This window comes from Tachyglossus aculeatus, chromosome 20, assembly GCF_015852505.1.
Source record: "Tachyglossus aculeatus isolate mTacAcu1 chromosome 20, mTacAcu1.pri, whole genome shotgun sequence".
Lineage (NCBI taxonomy): Eukaryota > Metazoa > Chordata > Mammalia > Monotremata > Tachyglossidae > Tachyglossus > Tachyglossus aculeatus.
The window spans coordinates 8,574,715-8,594,898 of record NC_052085.1 but is presented as its reverse complement, the minus strand read 5'-3'; the positions used below and the strand labels follow the sequence as shown (position 1 = coordinate 8,594,898).

The 20,184-nt window shown below is 41.3% G+C and overlaps 1 protein-coding gene across 1 annotated transcript in view; it reads right to left on the bottom strand.

Moving 5' to 3' along the window:
• Positions 1-20,184, bottom strand: part of INTS6 (integrator complex subunit 6) — a 56,556-nt gene that overhangs the window by 18,823 nt on the left and 17,549 nt on the right. Inside the window, exons 4-5 of the mRNA XM_038761530.1 lie at positions 16,837-16,926; positions 1,368-1,551 (exon numbers count right to left, since the gene is read on the bottom strand). Of these exons, the coding sequence (XP_038617458.1) occupies positions 1,368-1,551; positions 16,837-16,926 (274 nt within the window). The remainder of the gene's footprint in view (positions 1-1,367; positions 1,552-16,836; positions 16,927-20,184) is intronic.

Sequence of the window (20,184 nt, the reverse complement as noted above, 5' to 3'; positions counted from 1 at the left end):
TTAAATTTAGCTCAGTCTTGTCAGCATATGCGGATGTATACACATACACACTGGGAAAGAAAACCCGGGTGGGAATTAGACACAGACCCTGGTCTTCGGGGGCTCACAATCTACACATTCTAAGTATTTTACTAGATTGGAATCTTTCAGTTAATATAGTTCAAATTTGAGTCTTACCTATGCTAGCTGGGGTTTTGGGGGGGCATAATGTATATCTGTTGCTGCAATTATTTGTGGTTTAGGATTTTTTAAGTTTCCGTAAATGTTCCGGTAGTGCATTAAAAAAATAAAACCACAGGATAAACTGGGACATTTCTGGGATGCAGCTGAAACTTTGGACAACTTGTAAAGCCTGGCTTATATCTCTCATATGTTAGTGAATTTTAAAAAAATCCAAAAACTGAGGTTAAAATTAATGAGGCCTCATATCTCTCACAAATTCATTTAATGTTTTAAATTACATATGCTGCATGTTATTACATTTTCAAAATTAGATTGGTCATAATTTGTATTTACTATACATAACCAGTCAACCGCCAATGAGAAAAACAGACCTATGAAAAGGTAAAGGGTGAAAAGGCTTTATTTAGAAAGCACACTATAAAAGATAATCTATCTGTCCAGGAGGTCAGAGCCGTATTTCTGGCTGTGCTTTGCTCAATGACAGTTATGGTGGTGACTTAGGTTAAGAAAGAAAAAACTTGTCTTTGGACCAAAATCTGTGGGGCAACCTTGAGGTAGAGGCTTCAATAATCTAATTCTTCTATTGTTAATGTTTATTTCATAGCCTTCAACCAAAATACTAAAAAATACCCATGGGTCATAGTGGGTGGGTTGGTTTTATGAGGTTGGAGCCTTGTTTCTGATTCTACTCCTACTACCATGTCCAGCTGAGTATCAGAAACCAAGTCACAGAAACCTGGAAATCTTAATCACTGGATACATTTCTAAGGCCATATGGTTGGGCTAATTGTCATCATCATCAATCGTATTTATTGAGCGCTTACTGTGTGCAGAACACTGTACTAAGCGCTTGGGAAGTACAAGTTGGCAACATATAGAGACAGTCCCTACCCAACAGTGGGCTCACAGTCTAAATTGGGGAGACAGAGAACAAAACCAAACATACAAACAAAATAAAATAAATAGAATAGATATGTACAAGTAAAATAAATAGAGTAATAAATATGTACAAATATATATACATATATACAGGTGCTGTGGGGAAGGGAAGGAGGTAAGATATTTCCTAGAGGCTGAGCCACTCAAAATACAGTTTAAAATCCTAAGAGTTCAAGGTGACCAAGTACACTCCACTTTAAGTAAAGAACCCTAAAGCACACGGCCTGCTACTGCCAAGCACTCACCTCCTGTCACCTCGCACATGGGTGTGATGGCAGAATCATCGGGTGGCACCCCTGCCAACGGCTCGCATTCTACAGCTGTGGTACCTGGCAACCGCAGCACTAAAGCAAAGAGTCTCTGATCCCAACGGAAAGGTTCCTTGGTCAATTCACTTCCAGGCAAAGGAGAGTTGAGAGGTAAGTGGAGCTGAAAGGAGGAGGGGGACGGGTGGGGAAACAAAAAAAAAGGCACTTTTCCTAAGAATTCTTATTTACAAAAGAAAATATTACATCACTTTGAATACAATACTAAAATGCGGTCGGAATTGAACTGCTTTAAATTCTCATTTCGTTCCAAAGCTGTATAAGGATGAAACTGTACTAGGGGTAGCATCTAAAAAGAGCTTCATTACAAAGTATATGGCTTTTTCTATATGGACAAGGTACCTGTTTCAAATGCTAAATTCTACTTTGAATTTTAAGACAAATTTATAAATATTCAACATTTCATTAAAAAACTACCTTTCAAAAATACCCCTGTTCTTTGCAACACTGCTAACTTTAGGCAGGTGTCAGTTTATTTAGCTCCTTCAAATTTTACTCTTTGGTCCTCTGCTTTTTTTTTTTAATGTCATTTGTTATATAATAATAACATAATATTCCACAGTATTTGTTAAGCACTTACTATGTGCCAGGCATGGGGCTAAGTGCTGGGTTAGATACAAGGTTGTCAAGATGGACACATTCCCTGTCCCACATGGGGCTCACAGTTTTAATCCCCATTTTACAGATGAGGTAATCTAGGCACAAAAAATTGAGTGACTTGCCCAAGGTCACATACCAGACAAGTGGCGGAGGTAGGATCAGAACCCAGGTCCTTCTGATTCCCAGGCTCGTGTTCTATTCACTAGGTCACGCTGCTTCTCATGTAGATTCACTTTCATTCCAACATTTCTATCATTATGATTAGTGTCATCATCAACACCTACTGTTAATACAATACTTGGGAACGCACTGTAAGTTAGAGACGTTGTCCCTGTCCTCACAGAGCTTACAATCTAACTGGGAACGTAAGCGAACCCAAATGGCAAAAACAACAGGCAAAAGACAAAGAGCAAAAACGCAAAAGGTAAAAACTAAAGCAATTAAAAATAATAAAAATATATATGAGTGCTAAGATTGCTGATAAGATGGCTTGACCAGGGAAATGGGAATTAATCAGGTAAAGCTTATGGGAGGAGGTGGCTTAAGATGGCTTTGTAGGTGGGGAGAGGTATATTTTGCTGGATTTGAGAAAGATGTGAGTGCAAGGGGTCAGTAGCTCAGTTAGAAAACTGCCACAAGACCCGTTCATCCCACAGATCTCTCTCTTCCCTAATATTCTGTAATGCCAAAATAATTTCCAAGACTATTCCCTACAAGAGCACTGGATTTGTTTTTAGAAAAGATCTCACTTGGAAAATAGTAAAGTGCTGATTTTTTTAAGCCATTGTCTAATTCAAGCACAGTCATCCCCACTAGGCTTTTTCCAGCAAGTAAATCAAGTTAGGATGATTACCATTGTAAATTGCACATTGTCTGCATGTACCTAAACAAACTGTATATGCAATTGAATAATTCTCATTAAAATTTAATTCTTAGTGCCCTAAAGGGTGCAACTTCTCTATTCCCCCCTCTCCAATTCTATATTCTCTCTTATTCACCAAGGATATGTGAGCCAGATTGCCTACAGCAGAAGAGTACAGAAGAGATTCAAGGAGAGTGTGAAAAGAACTTAATCAAAACTTCTTGTTTTTAAGGCCAAAATACCACCTGGTACACCAGAGAATGTGGTATATTTTAGTTCAGGAAAATTAAAGCTTTCATATACTGCACTGCTTCAAGGGCACTAGTAGTACTTTAGTACTTTCCTAAATTCTATTTCTAAATTCAATCACAAATTCATCATTGACAAGAATGGTTTTGCACATCTATTCTTGATATTTGATAATCATTTCCAGAGATGCAGGATGACTGAGTAGAAAGAACAAAGGCCTCAGAGCCGGGGGCCTGGGTTCTAATTCCGGCTCTGCCACTTGTGTGTGACCTTGGACAAGTCACTTAAGTTCTCTGTGCCTGAGTTTCCTCATCGGTAAAATCAGGATTCAAATACCTGTTCTCCCTCTCCTTTAGACCATAAGCCCCATTTGGGTCAGGGACTGTCCAATCAGCTTCTATTGCACGTACCCCAGTGTTTGACACATACTAAACACTTGGCAAATATCATCATTATTATTACCAATAATAATAATAATTCCCTTCATCTCATTTCCCTCTGTAATCATTCAATCATAATGCTGAGCACTCACTGTGTGCAGAGCACTGTACTAAGTGCTTGGAAAGTACAATTCAGCAATAAAGACAGACAATCCCTGCCCAAATCGGAATTATGCCGAGCATCTGGATGGCCTTGTTGGCTGAACACATTGGACACGTTGAACCGCTTATTTAAAAGGCCAGGCTAAAATGACTCCAAGATGTCTTTCTTGAGTCACCAATGATGGGCTCAGAGCCCATTAGCAGGTAGTTGTAGTTTTGATTATTTTTCCCTAGGAACATTACCGTATAACTTGCTCACAGTAAAACTGATCTGTTGTTTTCAGGCTCACTCTCAAACTTTAATTTTTTTTTTTTTTTTTTGCAGAAGACTCTTATCTGCAAGGCATTCGGTCCTTGCAAGATCTTGGTGTCTTCTGCAAACTGGAAGATTTCTTTGCACATTCCCCCTTCTAGATCTTATCTGAAGATATTAAACAAACCAATTTTAGCACCAATCCCTGGGGGTCCCATCTGTTTACAGTTTGACATTCTGCAGTGAATCCTTCATGTTTCTTAACAAGACAGAACATTCTCTCCAATCCCAATTCCCAGTTCAACAGCTTTATCTTGCAGGCTCCTAGCACTCATAGGGAAGCACTTATGAAGATCTGGGCTTTGCTATTTTGTCAATTTCCACATTTGCTAGCTGTAGAAACTGGTACACAATAATCAGTCCTTATTTGTCAGTGTACAAATGAAGACGTTGGATAAAGAACTTTAGATTATGACCCAGTGACTACATACCCGTTCTGAGTCACTCACATGGCTCTGCCCTGGGCTCTTAAGTTCAGGCTACCCATGCTCAGTTACACACTCTTCACTCTCTTCCCCTTCCTTTCTTGCTCAGTTCACTGACTGATTACCATAAGCGCCCACTCAGGTAAAAGGGTTCAGAGCAGGCCTGCCCCCAGGGGGACCACATTCTAAGGCAGGGCAGGCCCACAGAGAAAGAAGAGATTGTAAACTGTTGACCCTAATCATAAGCAGAAACTCAGCAGTTAATAACGATGGTATTTGTTAAGCACTTACTATGTGCCAAGCATTGTTCTTATTTACGGCATTCCATGGAAAAAAGGGTCAGTTGAAAAGAAGGAAAATCCCCACTCCTTCTGGTGAGCTCAAGGAGCTGCAGGTTGTAGAGAAGGCAAGGTTCTTGTACCCTCAACCTTCCACAAACCAAAAGCAAAATAATTCACAATAGGCAACTTTAAAATACAGGTCAAGGGGGATGCAGAGATTAGTTGAGGTGAGTCAGTTATAAAACACGGCTTATTGCTTATTTCCAACGAAAAGAAACTTCTTGGGGTGGGGAGACAACAGAAAAAAAAAAAAACCAGTACTAATTAACAGTCCCAACATTGTTTCAGAAACAGATGATCTTCGACCTTATCTACTGTTCAAGTCAGCATCATAGACTACTCATTTACATGAGTCTTGAAAGGTTCTGGCCGTGTGTGGAAAAAAGTATGTGATACGAATCACAATCAGGGAGCAGGTTTAGATTATCTTCTTGAAAACCACTACACTAATAACTGAAGTCAACATCTGAAAGAACTGTGACAGTCAGAAGCTCTATTTCTGCAATGGGAAAGGTCAAACTATACAGGAAAGCAACCTACCCAATACCCATTTTGTAACACTGACAGCCAATGTGGGGTATTGCACTTGAAGGAATGTCAGATAATAATAATAATGAGCATTTGTTGAGTGTGAAGCACTGTTCTAGATAAAAGTTTATCAGGTTGGCCACAGTTTCTGTCCCATTTGGGGCTCACAGTCTAGGTAAGAGGGAGTAGGATTGAATCCTCATTTTACATATGAAGAAACTGAGGCACAGAGATGCGACTTCCCCAAAGTTACACAGCAGGTATGCGGCAGAACCGGGATTGGAACCTGGGTCTTCTAACTTCCAGGCCCATGTTCTTTCCACTAGGTCACATGCTTCCCTAGATAATGTAATGAGGACAAGCAATGAGTATTCAGAGGGATAAAAACAACTGTTAAATCTTGTTTTAACAATAACCGCCTTTGTTTTGAGGAAGATAGGGGGAAAGGGGCTATTTTTCTTAAATCACATGTCTGACTTCGATTTGCTAACAGTATCCTTTGGTCTACCTGATTTTAAAAAATTAGATTAAAAAAAAACCCTCAGTATGTACAATTTTGCTTGTGTCGAAATCCTGCCTAGGTGTTGCAGTTGAACCACTCCTGCACTAACTTTAATCAGGAATACCTGAGGGAGTGAACTAAGGTGGGGTTCAGTTATATACAAATACAAATGAAGATACTGTCATGTGTGAAAACCCCAGAATAGGAGCAAGTTTAAAAAGGCAACGCAGCCACCCTGTTGAAAAATAAGTTGAGCACTGGTTTGTTTAGCATAGATAGCCCAAACATCCCAGAATGTCATCATCTGTAGTATTGGTAAGTGCCAACTATGTACTAAGCTCTGGGTAGCTACAGGATAATTAGATCAGAGAAAGTCCTCCTCCCACATGAGGCTCACACTCTAAGGGGAAGGGAAAACAGGTTCTGAATCCCCAGTTTACAGATGAGAACAAGGAGGCACAGAGAAGTGACTTGTCCAAGGTCATATAACAGGCTAACGCCAGAACCAGGATTAGAACCCAGGTCCTCTGACCCCCAGGCCCATGATCTTTCCCCTAAGGCCAAAGTGTTTTCAGAGCCATTAACTCTTTTGTGGATCAACTTGACATTTCACGGTTGTCAATCAATCAATCAATCGTATTTATTGAGCGCTTACTGTGTGCAGAGCACTGTACTAAGCGCTTGGGAAGTACAAGTTGGCAACATATAGAGACAGTCCCTACCCAACAGTGGGCTCACAGTCTAGACGGGGGAGACAGAGAACAAAACCAAACATATTAACAAAATAAAATAAATAGAACAGATATGTACAAGTAAAACAAATAGAGTAATAAATATGTACAAACATATATACAGGTGCTGTGGGGAAGGGAAGGAGGTAAGACGGGGGGATGGAGAGGGGGACGACGGGGAGAGGAAGGTGGGTTGTCCCTGCCCCCATCAGAATAGGAGAGGAAAGGGCCCCTCCGGTACATTTCTCCCCGTGTAAACCAAAAGCTCCTTGTGGGCAGACAGCACGACTATCAAATCCGCTATACTGTACTCACATGAGCACTTAGTACAGTGCTCTGCACCCAGTAAGCAATTAATAAATACCATTGATTGAGGTACCAGTGAAGGCAGTGGCATAGGGATGGAGTGACTTTGGGGGGTACTGCATTCTGTCATTCAAATAACTTGACACCCTGAAAACCCAGTGGTATTGTTGGAACTTGGCAGAGATCCATCCCACTAGCAGTTAGTGTAAATTAGTACGGATAACTCTATCAGGTTAAAATGGGGATTGGGAACTGCAACCCTGTACCATGGTAACTCCCCCTGGAAGATCAGAGAAGGCAAACAAAAAGGCATGACCCACAAATGAAACCACTCGGAGGTTCAATCAGAATCACTACAGGGAGGTAAGGAAGAGATGCAGGGCAGGGAATGAATGTACGTAGGAAAGAATGTCCTAAAAGACAACCTCAGAAGCAGGCGCAATAGTAGGTGATTTGGGGAGGACAACTGCAGTAGGCAAGATTTGTGCAGCAAGAGAAAGGAATGGCCTTTTTCAAGCAAAACTTTGACCAAAGTTCATGAAATTAAGAAACTAAAAAAGGAAGCAGGAGCACAATTAAGGACAGTCCTTATGTGTGGAGTCACTCCCACATTGGTCTTTTCAGCACTAGCCTCAGAGCTACGTGGAAGGAAGAAGAAAAAGCTTTCTTGGAGTCACGGCATAATCAACGCTACGTAAAGACGCATGGCCTTGACTCCTCATTCGGCTTCCTGAGAACCCAACAACTAAATGTTAATGAAACTGAGAATGAGTTCCTAAATCACTGATAAGAGGATAACTAAGAGAATTTGCTGTTTGCAACTAACTACGGAAGACTGCTTCCTACAGAAGTGTTCCAGTTTTATGCACTTGTTCCTTTTTGGCTAAAAAAATCAGCATTTGTTCACTAGATAAAAGTTTATCTAGGTAGACAGCAGGATTAAAATCTGGAAAGATGATTTCTTCAGCAACATCTTCCAGGATTCCCCCCACCCCCCATGCACACAGATTTAAGGCAAAAAAGAATCATGGTGCCCCTCCAGCAAGTGATGTGAGCAGGTAAACTTTCACTAATCATCTACAAGGCTGCTGAAACCTGTGGGAAAAATACCTCGTCAGCTCCAGGGCACAGTTAGTCTCTCCCTCTGGAGAGATAGCAAGGGAAGGAAAGAGTAGACAAAAGTACCAAGATAGCTTTGGGAGCTCAACCTCTTTTACTGCCACTCCAACTCCTCTTGGAACAGAAGTGGATGGTGATGCTCATGGAAAAATGTTCATTTATTGATACTGATTCCAGCAAAAGTGGCTCAGCATATTGCTAAACTCTAATGTCTATGGACCTTAAGGATTCATACTATTGCTAGTTTCAGTTTAAAAGGTCCTAGAATGAACCTTTCTCCTCCCAAGTGTGCAAATATCAGGTCTCTTAGGCTTTGGCTTTCATGGTGACCAATGATCATGGTGACCATTCCCGGCCCACATCATCCCCCTGGCCTGGAATGCCCTCCCTCTGCCCATCCGCCAAGCTAGCTCTCTTCCTCCCTTCAAGGCCCTACTGAGAGCTCACCTCCTCCAGGAGGCCTTCCCAGACTGAGCCCCCTCCTTCCTCTCCCCCTCGTCCCCCTCTCCATCCCCCGTCTTACCTCCTTCCCTTCCCCACAGCACCTGTATATATGTTTGTACATATTTATTACTCTATTTATTTTACTTGTACATATCTATTCTATTTTATTTTGTTAATATGTTTGGTTTTGTTCTCTGTCTCCCCCTTCTAGACTGTGAGCCCACTGTTGGGTAGGGACTGTCTCTATATGTTGCCAATTTGTACTTCCCAAGCGCTTAGTACAGTGCTCTGCACACAGTAAGCGCTCAATAAATACGATTGATTGATTGATTGATCTCCATAAACTCATTCTAAATTCTGCAAAAACCAAGTCTCCAAAGAAGCTGAAGGCAAAATATGAGTATGTAAAAATGCAATTATTTCCATTTCCGTTGAATGAAAATGTCAAGCCACCAAATGCATATCAAGTGCCTACTCAGTCTACAACTGCTGAAGCACAAACATCAACATCGTGGACACATAATAATAATAATAATGATGACATTTATTAAGCACTTCCTATGTGCAAAGCAACACAGAAGGGATGAGGCACTGAGAGAACTGCAGCATCAGCCTCCACACTAAGAAGGCCATATAACCAGGTCAATCAACTGTATTTACTGAGCACTTATTGTGCACAAGGCGCTGTACTAAGTGCTTGGGAAAATACCACACAACAATATAACAGACACATTCCCTGCCCACAGCAAGCTTACAGTCTTGAGGGCCGTGCAAATCCAATTCTTTATTGGCATTAGGCACATCTGCTTTACCCAACAGAAACAAATGTCATGTCTTTAAAAACCCAGGGTTAGGGCTCTGCGGGCATCCGGAGCCCCTCACTTATATAAACCACAATAAGAGTGGCTCCCAATATCTCAATCTTAGTGCTGAGCGTCAATGGATGATAGTGAAGGTTTGGTTTTCTTTAACACTACCTGGGCTCAACAGGCCAGGCCTGTTGAAAAACAGATCTCCAGCATATATTTATGGCCCCAGAGAGAACTACACTCTACTCTGCTCACCTTTAGGGCTTTTTCTGAGGCCTCCTTTGATGGCTAGCATCAGAGTTTTGAGGAGAATTAAGGAAGATTAGCCAGTGGGCACGGCAATGTCCCACGATCTGAGTGCTTGAAGTGACACATCCAGGACCAGGTCGATCCTGTAGCCAGGAATCATGACCCTTCCTGGGGCACCAGTGATCATGAGACAGTCGGTGCACTTTGACACTTCTGGAAGCCATTGGGCTGCTCCTTCAGCTGAAAGGAAAGAAGACATCAAAACCACAGCAAAACAAAGGGGGGAAAAATCACTAACAAACTGAAAACAGCTAGGATGGAGTCAAAGAAAGAAGTCTGACACTAGACTGAAAAAAATGTTGTCCTGCCTTCATCTAATGAACCCAAAGGCTAATGGAGCTTCCGCATGAAATCCACTCTAAAAATTAATTATTAAGGATGGGAATGGGATATTTGAATATTTGAAAGAACCAATGTGATATCTATGTACAGACAAAGAACTACATCAGTGACTGTAAGCAGCAAGGATTTTGATGCTATTGGTAAAGGTAATGGCAATCAGGGAAGGTAATCTTGTTCCAACAATGCCATCAAGTATGCATTTTCCTCTTAGTAACAGACCGCCGGGTCTAAGTTTCGAGCCTGTCAAATTCCCATTTAACAGGGACGTACGGAATATACTGAATGGCTTTGCAGAAGCAGCATGTCAGCTTGGGAGTCAAAAGACATGACTTCTAAGCCCAGCTCCTCCACTTGTTCGCTGTGACACCTTGGGCAAATCACTCTCTGTGCCTCAATTAGCCCATCTATAAAATGGGGATAAAATGCCTGTTCTCCCTCCCTTTCAAACAGGGAGCCCATTTGAGACAGGGACTGTGTCTGACCTGATAAACTTGTATCTGTCCCAGTGTTTAGAACAGAGTCAATGCTTAGCAACTACCACAACTGCAACAATACAACCTATATTTTACTAAAGATTTCACTGTCATGCTTTGTAAATCAGGCTATTAATAATGGTATTTGTTAGGCACTTACTATGCGCCAAGTACTGCAATAGACACTGGCGTAGACAAAAGATATGAGTAATTCTTATATGGCAAAATAAAATTTCACTGAGGGGCTTTACACATCCAAGTTAAAACATTCTTCAAATGAGTTTTAGTTTTTAAATGGAGTGAGGAGTTATGCTTTTTGGAAACACCACTAAATTACTTGAACTTTAAGACAAAGCAACTAGTAACTGATAAAGTATAATTTGAGGTTAATCTCTCAAAAAGGGAAGATTTGGGAAATTTAGGTGAAATTTGAGATGATTTATAAAGACAAACAATGAATCTTATCTGATAAATGGTATTTGGGGGATTACTGCTTGATTTTTAAGTACCTGGAACAAAATCCCTTACCTTGCTAGAAAGTAATATATTTTAAATTTTCAAATAATTTTCAGGTTACTGTATTCTCTAGGTATTTTCAACAACACTTCTACATAAACTTAGTATATACTGAAAGAGAAAAGCATTGTCTGAATCAATTCAGAAGTTACTATTATGAAGTCAGAGCAAGGAGTTAAATCCCATAGCGATAACTCTAGCAGGCCAAGCATTACACATTCTTATAACGAATCCCTAATGAAGTACTCAGGTCCTCTCATTTCTAAGTGGTAACACTATCATATTTCTTATTTTCATACAGGTGTGTCACAGGCTCTCAAGAGTCACAGTCTGCTCGGGGAGAGAATCAAGGTTTCAAAGCAGGTAATCCCACGTACAATTAGCAAATACGGTAGCATGCCAGAGACAATGAATGACTTTACCCAAGACCACAAATACAGAAGAGTGAGTGACTTTTTCTTTGGTGAATGACATTTATTGAGGCCTGTGTGCCCATTTACATACAAACACAGTCCAAATTGGCTTTTGAACTTATGGTGGTGGCTCTCTGTGGCCTTGGTCTCTAACTGGCTGGCATGGCTTAAATAACGCAAAGGTCACTCGGGTATGGCCTGAGGGAGAAGTCACCATCCTGTCCAGAGATACAATCTTGGAAGGGAGTGTGCATGTAACACGCTCCACGCTCCCTTCCAAGCTAAAGCCTTCCTCTCCCTTCCCAGGTAATTTCCCTCCTTTATTAAAAATGCCTGGAATAAATGCCTTTATTAAAAAGGAAAAGTCAGTCTTTCTATAAAAACAGCACATGCAGACTCTTCCAAAACTCACTAAACTTCAGGAAATTGAGAAGAATGAGAAAGCAAAAAAAAGTGCACCAAGGAATATGGAAATTATACAAATATTTTCTGATTACTGAATGGTTATTTGGAAGTGCTAAATAGATAAAACATATCTTACATTATTTGTTTGGAAATTTCAATATTTTAAGCTATATAATGGATAAATACACCTTTCTGCTCCACGACCAAAAGATACAGTTAAGGGATTGTGGGGAAGGGCGGGGGTGAAGGGCACATCCTTTTCCAGGGGTATTTCTTATTGGCTCCCACTATTTACAGTGATATCTTTTTCTAGAATGTGTGCCTTGTGGAGGGTGAGGGACGATCTGAACTGTTTTGCCTGTACTTTCTCCCAGGGCTCAGCACTCGGTGGGTGCTTAATATATACTGTAATCTAATCAATATATGTTGTGAAAAGGGCCTGAAAGTGGATGAATAGACCCCTAACATTCAAAAGTCCCCAGCAACACTGTGTGCCTTTCTATGCACATAGAAACAGCATATCAATCGGACAAGAGCTGGTTTATGGGAAATAGTTCTCCAAGTTCCCCTTTACATGGTTGTGAGGGGACCGTGAATTAAGACCATGCATTAAGACATTTAGATCAATTCTTGTTTGACGCTGCCAATGCCCACTGAAACAGGATCAAGTGACACAAAGGACTGGAAGGATATATTCTAAGAGCACAAATTACCATAGGAAAGAAGGCAATGCAGTCTATGTAAAAAAAAAAAAAAATGGTTCTACATGCCAAATTAAAGCCTGGCAGGATGATGTGATTCTGACCTATCCACTGGAATTAAAACAGCTATCACTGGCCCTGCTTGGTTTCCCAGAAACCTACTAATTATCAGTTCAGAAATAGGGGCAATATGTCTTACCATACAGTATCCCTCTGCCAAAATGCAGACGATTTGGGAAGGTAGCCTACATGTACCCGGCCACTTTACCTAGGGAGCATACTCCCTTTCTCTTCCTCGTGTTTCTACCTCCATCTTACCTCCCTCCATCCATGTGAGAGATATGGGCTGAAGCAGGTGCCACTTGAAAGCATGTGGGACGGTTTCCATGGGCTGATAAATTTCTGTTTGTAAATCAGCTGTAGAGCCTCATCCTACTGCCCAGGATCAGCAAATGAGCATCATGACACTGAGAAGCGGCAAGCGGAATATGCCCCATCCCCGATTCTCTGCAGGAGAGTCTTATTTTGTCTCTCCCCCACCACTAAAAAGTTGGGGAGGGAGAGGAGCAGTGATGGCGGCACAAATGGGAGAACTGCTCTAAGTGAGCCTGCCACTTTCCATCACCCTCCAAATGGCACTTTGCCAAAGGTACAGGCTGTCAGTAGACTAGGAGGAAGTGAAATACTTCACGGGTACAGGTCTAAAGTGTAACTCCACCCCCAGCAGAAGGGTTGTTAAGTATTCTCCCACTATCATAAGCCCAACACAGGAAGCTTCCAAAGGCCACTCTCCTTCCCTTTAGGACAGTCAATTAAGAACTTCACCAAGCATCCCAAACCTTCCCTACTCATCTAGAGTTTTCTGAGCACTCTATTCAGAAATGGATCGTTTTGTCTTCTCAACTACAATCACAGTTAGAGATAACATCAGCTCCAAAAAACTGGAACCTGAAGGTGGGTAAAAAGAAAATTATGTAATCCAGGGAGCAAAAATTCAATCTTTACAGTCAACCTGGGAAAGGCCAAAGGCTAGGGAACATGAATGAGCTTTAAGGGTATCACCTGCACCTCACCTAAGGAGGTAGGACCACGCTGGATGAGATACTGGTTGCTGGTCTTCTGAATGAACACTTACAATGGCTAGCACGTTTCATCAGTGGCTTCCCAGAAAAATGTGTTTTCTCGGTGGGGGTGGGAAAGGAAGCGGGAGAAGAACGGTTCACCAAAGAAACTGTAAAATTGCACCAACTCACCTCTCCTGGACTGGACTAAACTATTTCAACGTTTAAGAATTCTCAGATTGTATGTGAAACAGAACAGGGCAGTCTCCCCCAACACACGGTCACAATTTCCATGTAGCTTCTATAGGATAATAGAACCATTATGAGCAGCTAATGTTTAGTAATATTAAGAAACATACCAGTGGACTCTTCCAGACTACCCCCAGCAACATACAACTAAATAAATCACTAAGCTCTCTCTATTCTGAAAAGCCTGGGCTACCCAGAAAATGAGCTGGGAAGACTCTTGCAGCATTTGCACTTAGGTAATTTGTTTTGAAATATTCAAGCCAATATAACCAAAAACAAATGTAATGAGCAGAAGCAATGAGTTCTTAGCTTTTTCCTGCAGCATCTCTGGCATTTACATATATTATTTACACATTTACATAAGTAATTTATTCCTTCAATAAACATGACACTGGCTGTACTGGAGTACTGTTATCACAAATGCCCCAATTTCATCTACCCAAAAGTAGCATTCCGTCACACTGAACCACAGCCATGGGGGGTAAACACAGAGCCTCTTGAAACTAACTTAAGAATGAACATGATTTAAAATACTAAAGTTGTAACCGCATACTAGGAGACTTTGGCCAATTTAAATCGTTCGGCATTCCCAAAACGAGTCCAAGATGGCAAGTTAAAGACTTCAAGTCTAAAGCCGTTACTTTCCTTCATATGAAATATTATCCTATCCTCTTAATATTGCTGGGGTCTCGGGGGTTCTGTACTAACAGTCACTCAGTAAAATGAAGGAACCCAAGGTTAACTAAAGGCAGATGACATCACCACAATTTCCTCCTACTCCCATTTGGGCCCTAGCCCAATCATGGTTCCCTTCTCATGAGCCTGGTCAGGGAGGGGAAAGTGGGTATTCCCTGAACTCTGTAACCACCTCTTCTGGCCCCCCAAAATCCTTGCTGCTGGCCACCACCGCTACCTATACCAGTTGTCCCACACAAGAAGCAACACAGTCAAGAGGCACCCACAATACAGAATCACAGGTTGACAAAGTAGGCTCTGTGTTCTGGCAGGAAAGATTCTGGCTAACCCTGTTACCTTAAGTGTCACTAACGTTTGCATATTCATATTATCCCCTGTGCTTCCAATACTTCATAAACTCTGTGGGTGGGAAAGGAATGAGATGAAAGATCATAAAATACAAATCTCGGGACTGAAATCTGATAATATGCCAAAGGAGATATATATGAAAAGCAAAAAAAAAAACAAAAAACAAAAATCAGGGCAACCCTAGGAAGAATTCACATGCAAAGAGGTGAAACGTATGCAATAATAAGAAATGAATCAATGCTAAAAAGCATTAAAGCTAAAATGGAGATCCGTTCAAGAGAACAGTGTTGAGGCAATTAATAGCCATTATATCAGAAAGCAGAGAGGCTCAATAACTCAATTATTCAGGGGGGTCAAGATTATCCACATTCCTCACTTAATGGCTATTTCACTGCTCCCTAAAATCTCCAGAGTAGACCCAAAAAGGGAGCAGAGAAGAAAAAAATTTAAATGAGTCCATTTGGCTACTTACAAGTAGCATGGATAAAGGTTACCATTTTAAGCTACAAATGAAGCTTCCCTGTTATGTGTGCACTCTATTTATCCACATACCCATTAGCTCAGGTAATCAGTTGGCTGAAACTGCCCCTTCCTGCTAAGCAGCTCACTAATTCAGTCACAGATATAAACCATTCCAAACTTCTTTAGATGCTGCAGTAAATACCTCAAATTGACATATACACTGTTTGTAAAACTCGGCATCATCTGACAATATCATAACTAAATCCCAAATGTCTTCAGAGACAATTCCAGCTCTCATGACCCAGGAGTCATTGTGTGTGTGTTTTAAAAAGGTACATTCTTTGCAGGGTGGGTTGGCTGATCTCATCCATCATCCATCTCAAATTGACCCTCGCTCTGCCCACTCCTCCATCCTTACTGACTTCCACAACCCTGCCTGCCAATAGCTGTTTCAGATATTTAAAGCAATGTGCTTGCCCCCTCTTACCACGCTGATTTTCTGCTTGCCCCCCTTACCTCGCCGATTTTCTACTGCAATCCAGCCCACGTACTCTGCTCCTCCAACACCAACCTACTCACTATACCTATGAGCTATACCTGGATCATGTCTACCTTGCCACCGACCCCTTGTCCTCCCTTTAGGCTGGAGCTCCTTCCCCCTCTTCATATGCAATAGACCACCACTCTCCCCACCTTCAGAGCCTTATTAAAATCACATCCCCTCCAAGAGACCCTCCCTAACCCCTCATTTCCCCTACTCCCTCCCTGCTCTGTGATGCCTACACACTTGGATCTTTACACTTTAAATACCAGATATTCTCCTCACTCTCAGCCCCACGGTATTTACATAAATTTCCAGAATTTATTTTCATGTCTGTCTCCCCACCTAGATTGTAATTCCTGTAAGGTCAGGAACATGTCTACTAACTCTGTTGTATAGTACTCTCCCAAGTGCTTAGTAGAGTGCTCCGCACGCAGTAGGCACTCAACAAATACCACTGCTACATTAACTAAAATACACAAGTAGAGATATGTCTGCATATGGAAAATTTTTAAAATATGTCCACTTTTCTGCTTACCCACACCCTTCAAAGCTGCATGAAAGCAGCATGGCTTAGTGGATAGAGCACAAGCCTGGGAATCAGAAGGACCTGGGCTCTAATCCCAGCTCTGCCACATGTCTGCTGTGTGACCTTGGGAAAGTCATTTAATTTATCTGGGCCTCAGTTACCTCATCTGTAAAATGGGGATTAAGAGTGAGTCCTATGTGGGACAGGGACTTAACTATCTACCACAGCGCTTACTTAAAACAGTGCTTGGCACACAGTAAGCAGTTAAGCACCATAATTATTATTACTGCAAAAACGATCTAGAGAATATAAGCAAGATAATGAAATCAAAAGTGTTTTCATTTGTTCTACAAAGAAAAACTATAAAAAACAAGCACTTAGTACAGTTCTCTTGACTCAATAAATTCGACTGATTGGAAAAAAAGCACTTCTCAAAATTCAAAAGTTCAAATTAATTCCAAATACCATACTAGTTAACTCCCAAAGACAGACACAAGAAGCTTACTTTGCCAACCTACAAACACGTAAAGAATAGCCTTTTAAAATTGCATCTGACCGAAGTAAAAGCTTACCTCATCCTGGACTCCGCTGGTTGTAGTCAACTTGTTACCATCAGTGATTGTTATAATTATTGCTGGCTCCAGGAAAAAGGGGTTTCTTCCCTAGAGGGAGAGGACACGCCACAGACAAGGTAAGTACAAGAATTACATTGCACTGAGCAGGCAAACTTCATTCTTAGTATTTGGGGAGTATTTGTTAGTAATTGTATGGTACTCTTCTACAGTACATATTATTTGTTCTATTTAGAACTAATCTTATGCCTCTTCAGTATGCTTAACTACTATAAAGCGTTACCAATGAACATTTAAGAACATAATGACCCTGTACCAGGATCCTAGATGTTTACGAAATGCAAAGGTGATGTTGTTCCGCTCCTAAAAATATGATTAGTAAATTGATACCATATAAGAATAAATATTTTGTCAACACAGAGCCTAAGTGGAAGGGTCGGTATGAGAACATTCGGATGACTCTGCAGGTTGCCATTAAAGAACTCAGAGTTTGCCACTTTGAACCTAAGTTCAATGCTCGTCAGGGGCATGTGCAGCTATCTGCAAAGAACTATAAACAGCATAGACACACATCAGTGGAAGGTAAAATGGGAAGGGGTGATGACTAAGTACTAGTCTTTTAGGCAGCGGATTGTATCCAACATGTGCTAGACCATCAAATTAGATGCCACTGCAGGGCAGAAAACAATCAGATGCTCTTTTTGACAAATTATTTTAAAAGTTATCTAAAATGGTCCTAGGATGTCATATTATCATCCCATATCAGTAAGAACTGAACAAACTGGATTCTAAAATTGCCGTTTTAGGAAATAAAGGAATTCAATTTTTCTTCATGCATAAAATAAGGTTCACACTACAACTGCAAGTTATTTCTGTGAGGGCTCATATATGCATGCCTATCGTGTATAACATTAACCTGTGCAATTGAATGTGGTGCTAACTACAGCGATCTGATTCATATGTGCCAGCATGACTTTAAAAAAAAAAAAAGACCCCAATGCATGCACAAATATGCAAACATGGTTGTTTGGTTTGGGGCCATATCCTTGATTTACCAACCCTAACCAAACTTTCTGCTCTGCCTCTTTCACGAGCTACTTGCTCCGAAAAAGAGCAACCCATCTTGGACTGATGCACATCAACCAAAGTCTCACTCTGTTCCACGGCTACATTGCACTAGTCATGCTTTGGAGATTCCTTTTAGTTTCTTCAACCTGACTTTGTCACCCAACTCTCTCACGCAAAGCTCTTAAAGGGTCTGAATGCCAGCTAGTCTCTGCATATTCTGCTCCAGTCGAGTTGCTCTACAGCAAGTACTGCTGGGCTGTTGAACTGGCTGAGTTCTAGGTCACAACTGCTGGAGATTATTTCTTCAAGTGAATGTGGCTCATAGACGATACTTATGAAACTGTACAAGAAACCATATCATGTGTGGCAAATCAAGCCTCACAATGTTACACTGAATTATATTTTTGGAATTTAAGACTATGCTGACCTCATATTTTCTAAGCCAGTCTCCCCAAAGACACACTGGTTTTAATATGGTTTTCTTTACAGGAGAGAGAGGGAATGAGAGAGGGAGGTCAAGCAACACATTGTTGACCAAGGTACTGATCAGGTGGCAGGAGTTGCTAAGTCTCCAGCTCTACATTGCAAATAAAAGTCTCTGAGGTCATGAACCTGCCTGAACCACTTTCAGCTAGTCCTCGCCAGATTGCCAGCAAATGAGCCATGATGTTTTGCATGTGTGTACCAGGAGTACAGTCATCCACAATTAGTAGTTCCTAAAGGATTTGTGCCAAGGACTTTGGATGCTCAAAGCCTCTGAGTTGGAGGCCATTTCCCGGGGAACCAGGAGTAGCAGAGGTCACTTTTCAGGGGCTGGGTCTTTAACAGACCACACCGCTCAGTTAGCCTGGGGGAACAAAGCACCACCAACTCCAATGAATCTAGCCTTTGCATGACTTCAGAATAACATCAATTTATCTAGACAGCAAAATTGCTTCAATAGCAGCCAAAGATCAAATCTACCCTGTCAAGAACTTCAAAGTTGATGATTGAGATGTGGAGACCTTGATGTTGTTCACTAGCCTTTCCCTGTGTCAGCTGAGCCATTTGGGATCTCTACTCAGAACAGGATGGAGAAGATTTAAGACAGACATCTGTGTAGATTTTTTTTCCCCAAAAATTCAGAAAGCACCAAGGAAAACACCACAGATATTCAAGGATGATGAGAGAAAAGGCAAGAGGGAAAATGATGAGGGAACTATCGCAGCATATTATTACTCCCTAATCACTGGAGAGCTCATGATCAAAATCCTTCTGGGCTAGGTACTACAAAACAAGCCAACCACACATTCTCTAAACTACAACGTTCAAAAGTTGGGCTGACCTTTGCAGTTTGGCAGATGCAAAACAAGTGAAGGGGACAACAGCAACACAAAATCATTTTTAGCACCCTCCAGAAACAGAAAGACATCACCAGCGGGCTGGCAACAAAGCTAGTATTGATTATAAAAAAGTGACTATTCAAAATCAGGCACACAATTAATTTCTTCAAAGGAAAAAACTGCTTTATATAATCAAAGCATATGCCAAAAATATTCACCAAGTTCTTGTACATTTTAAAAAAAAAGCAAATAGTTTACTGAAGTCGTTGTTGCCATCAAGTCCAAGGAACAATCTGTGCCGAATTCATGTGCCAATTGTTTTCTATTACAAGACTTGCTTAGTAAGGTCTTGGTGTCCCCCTTTTGACTCAAGCTCATTTGTGGCTGCAGACCCTAATCCCAAAATCAACAGAGCTGCAGGGAAACCCTGCCCTCCAGGCACCCAGAAGGGATTAGGAGAGCCCCCAGATCCAATCCCTACAAAGTATGTCCCTGAGGGGTTGAGAGGCGAGCAAGAGACCGTGCCCATTTTGGAGGGTCCGTGAAAAATAGGGAGCTCCTTAGTACAGTGCATGGTACTCAGTAAATACTCAGTACCACTGCTACTATTGCTAAAGTATGGGACCCTCCCCTCCCCTATGCTACTTGTCTATTCGTGTCTGGTGGCTTAACAAGGCCCTTCCTTCAGGGGTAGGAACTGGAGTTATCTGACAGCCTAATATTGCCACAGTTTTTGCTTTTTTTAAAAAAAAAGTCATTAAGGGTCCTCTTCATTCATGGATCATCTGACTGGAGTCCCCTTACGGTCAATGTCTGCATCATTTTTTTTTTGTACAGCAATCAGACCCGGCCTGCTTAGGTCACACTGAATTAATAACCTCCTCATACTAATGAAGTGAAAAAACTGCCCAGAATTTTACCAGCTGCTTTTGGTTAATTTAAAGATGTCACACATTTT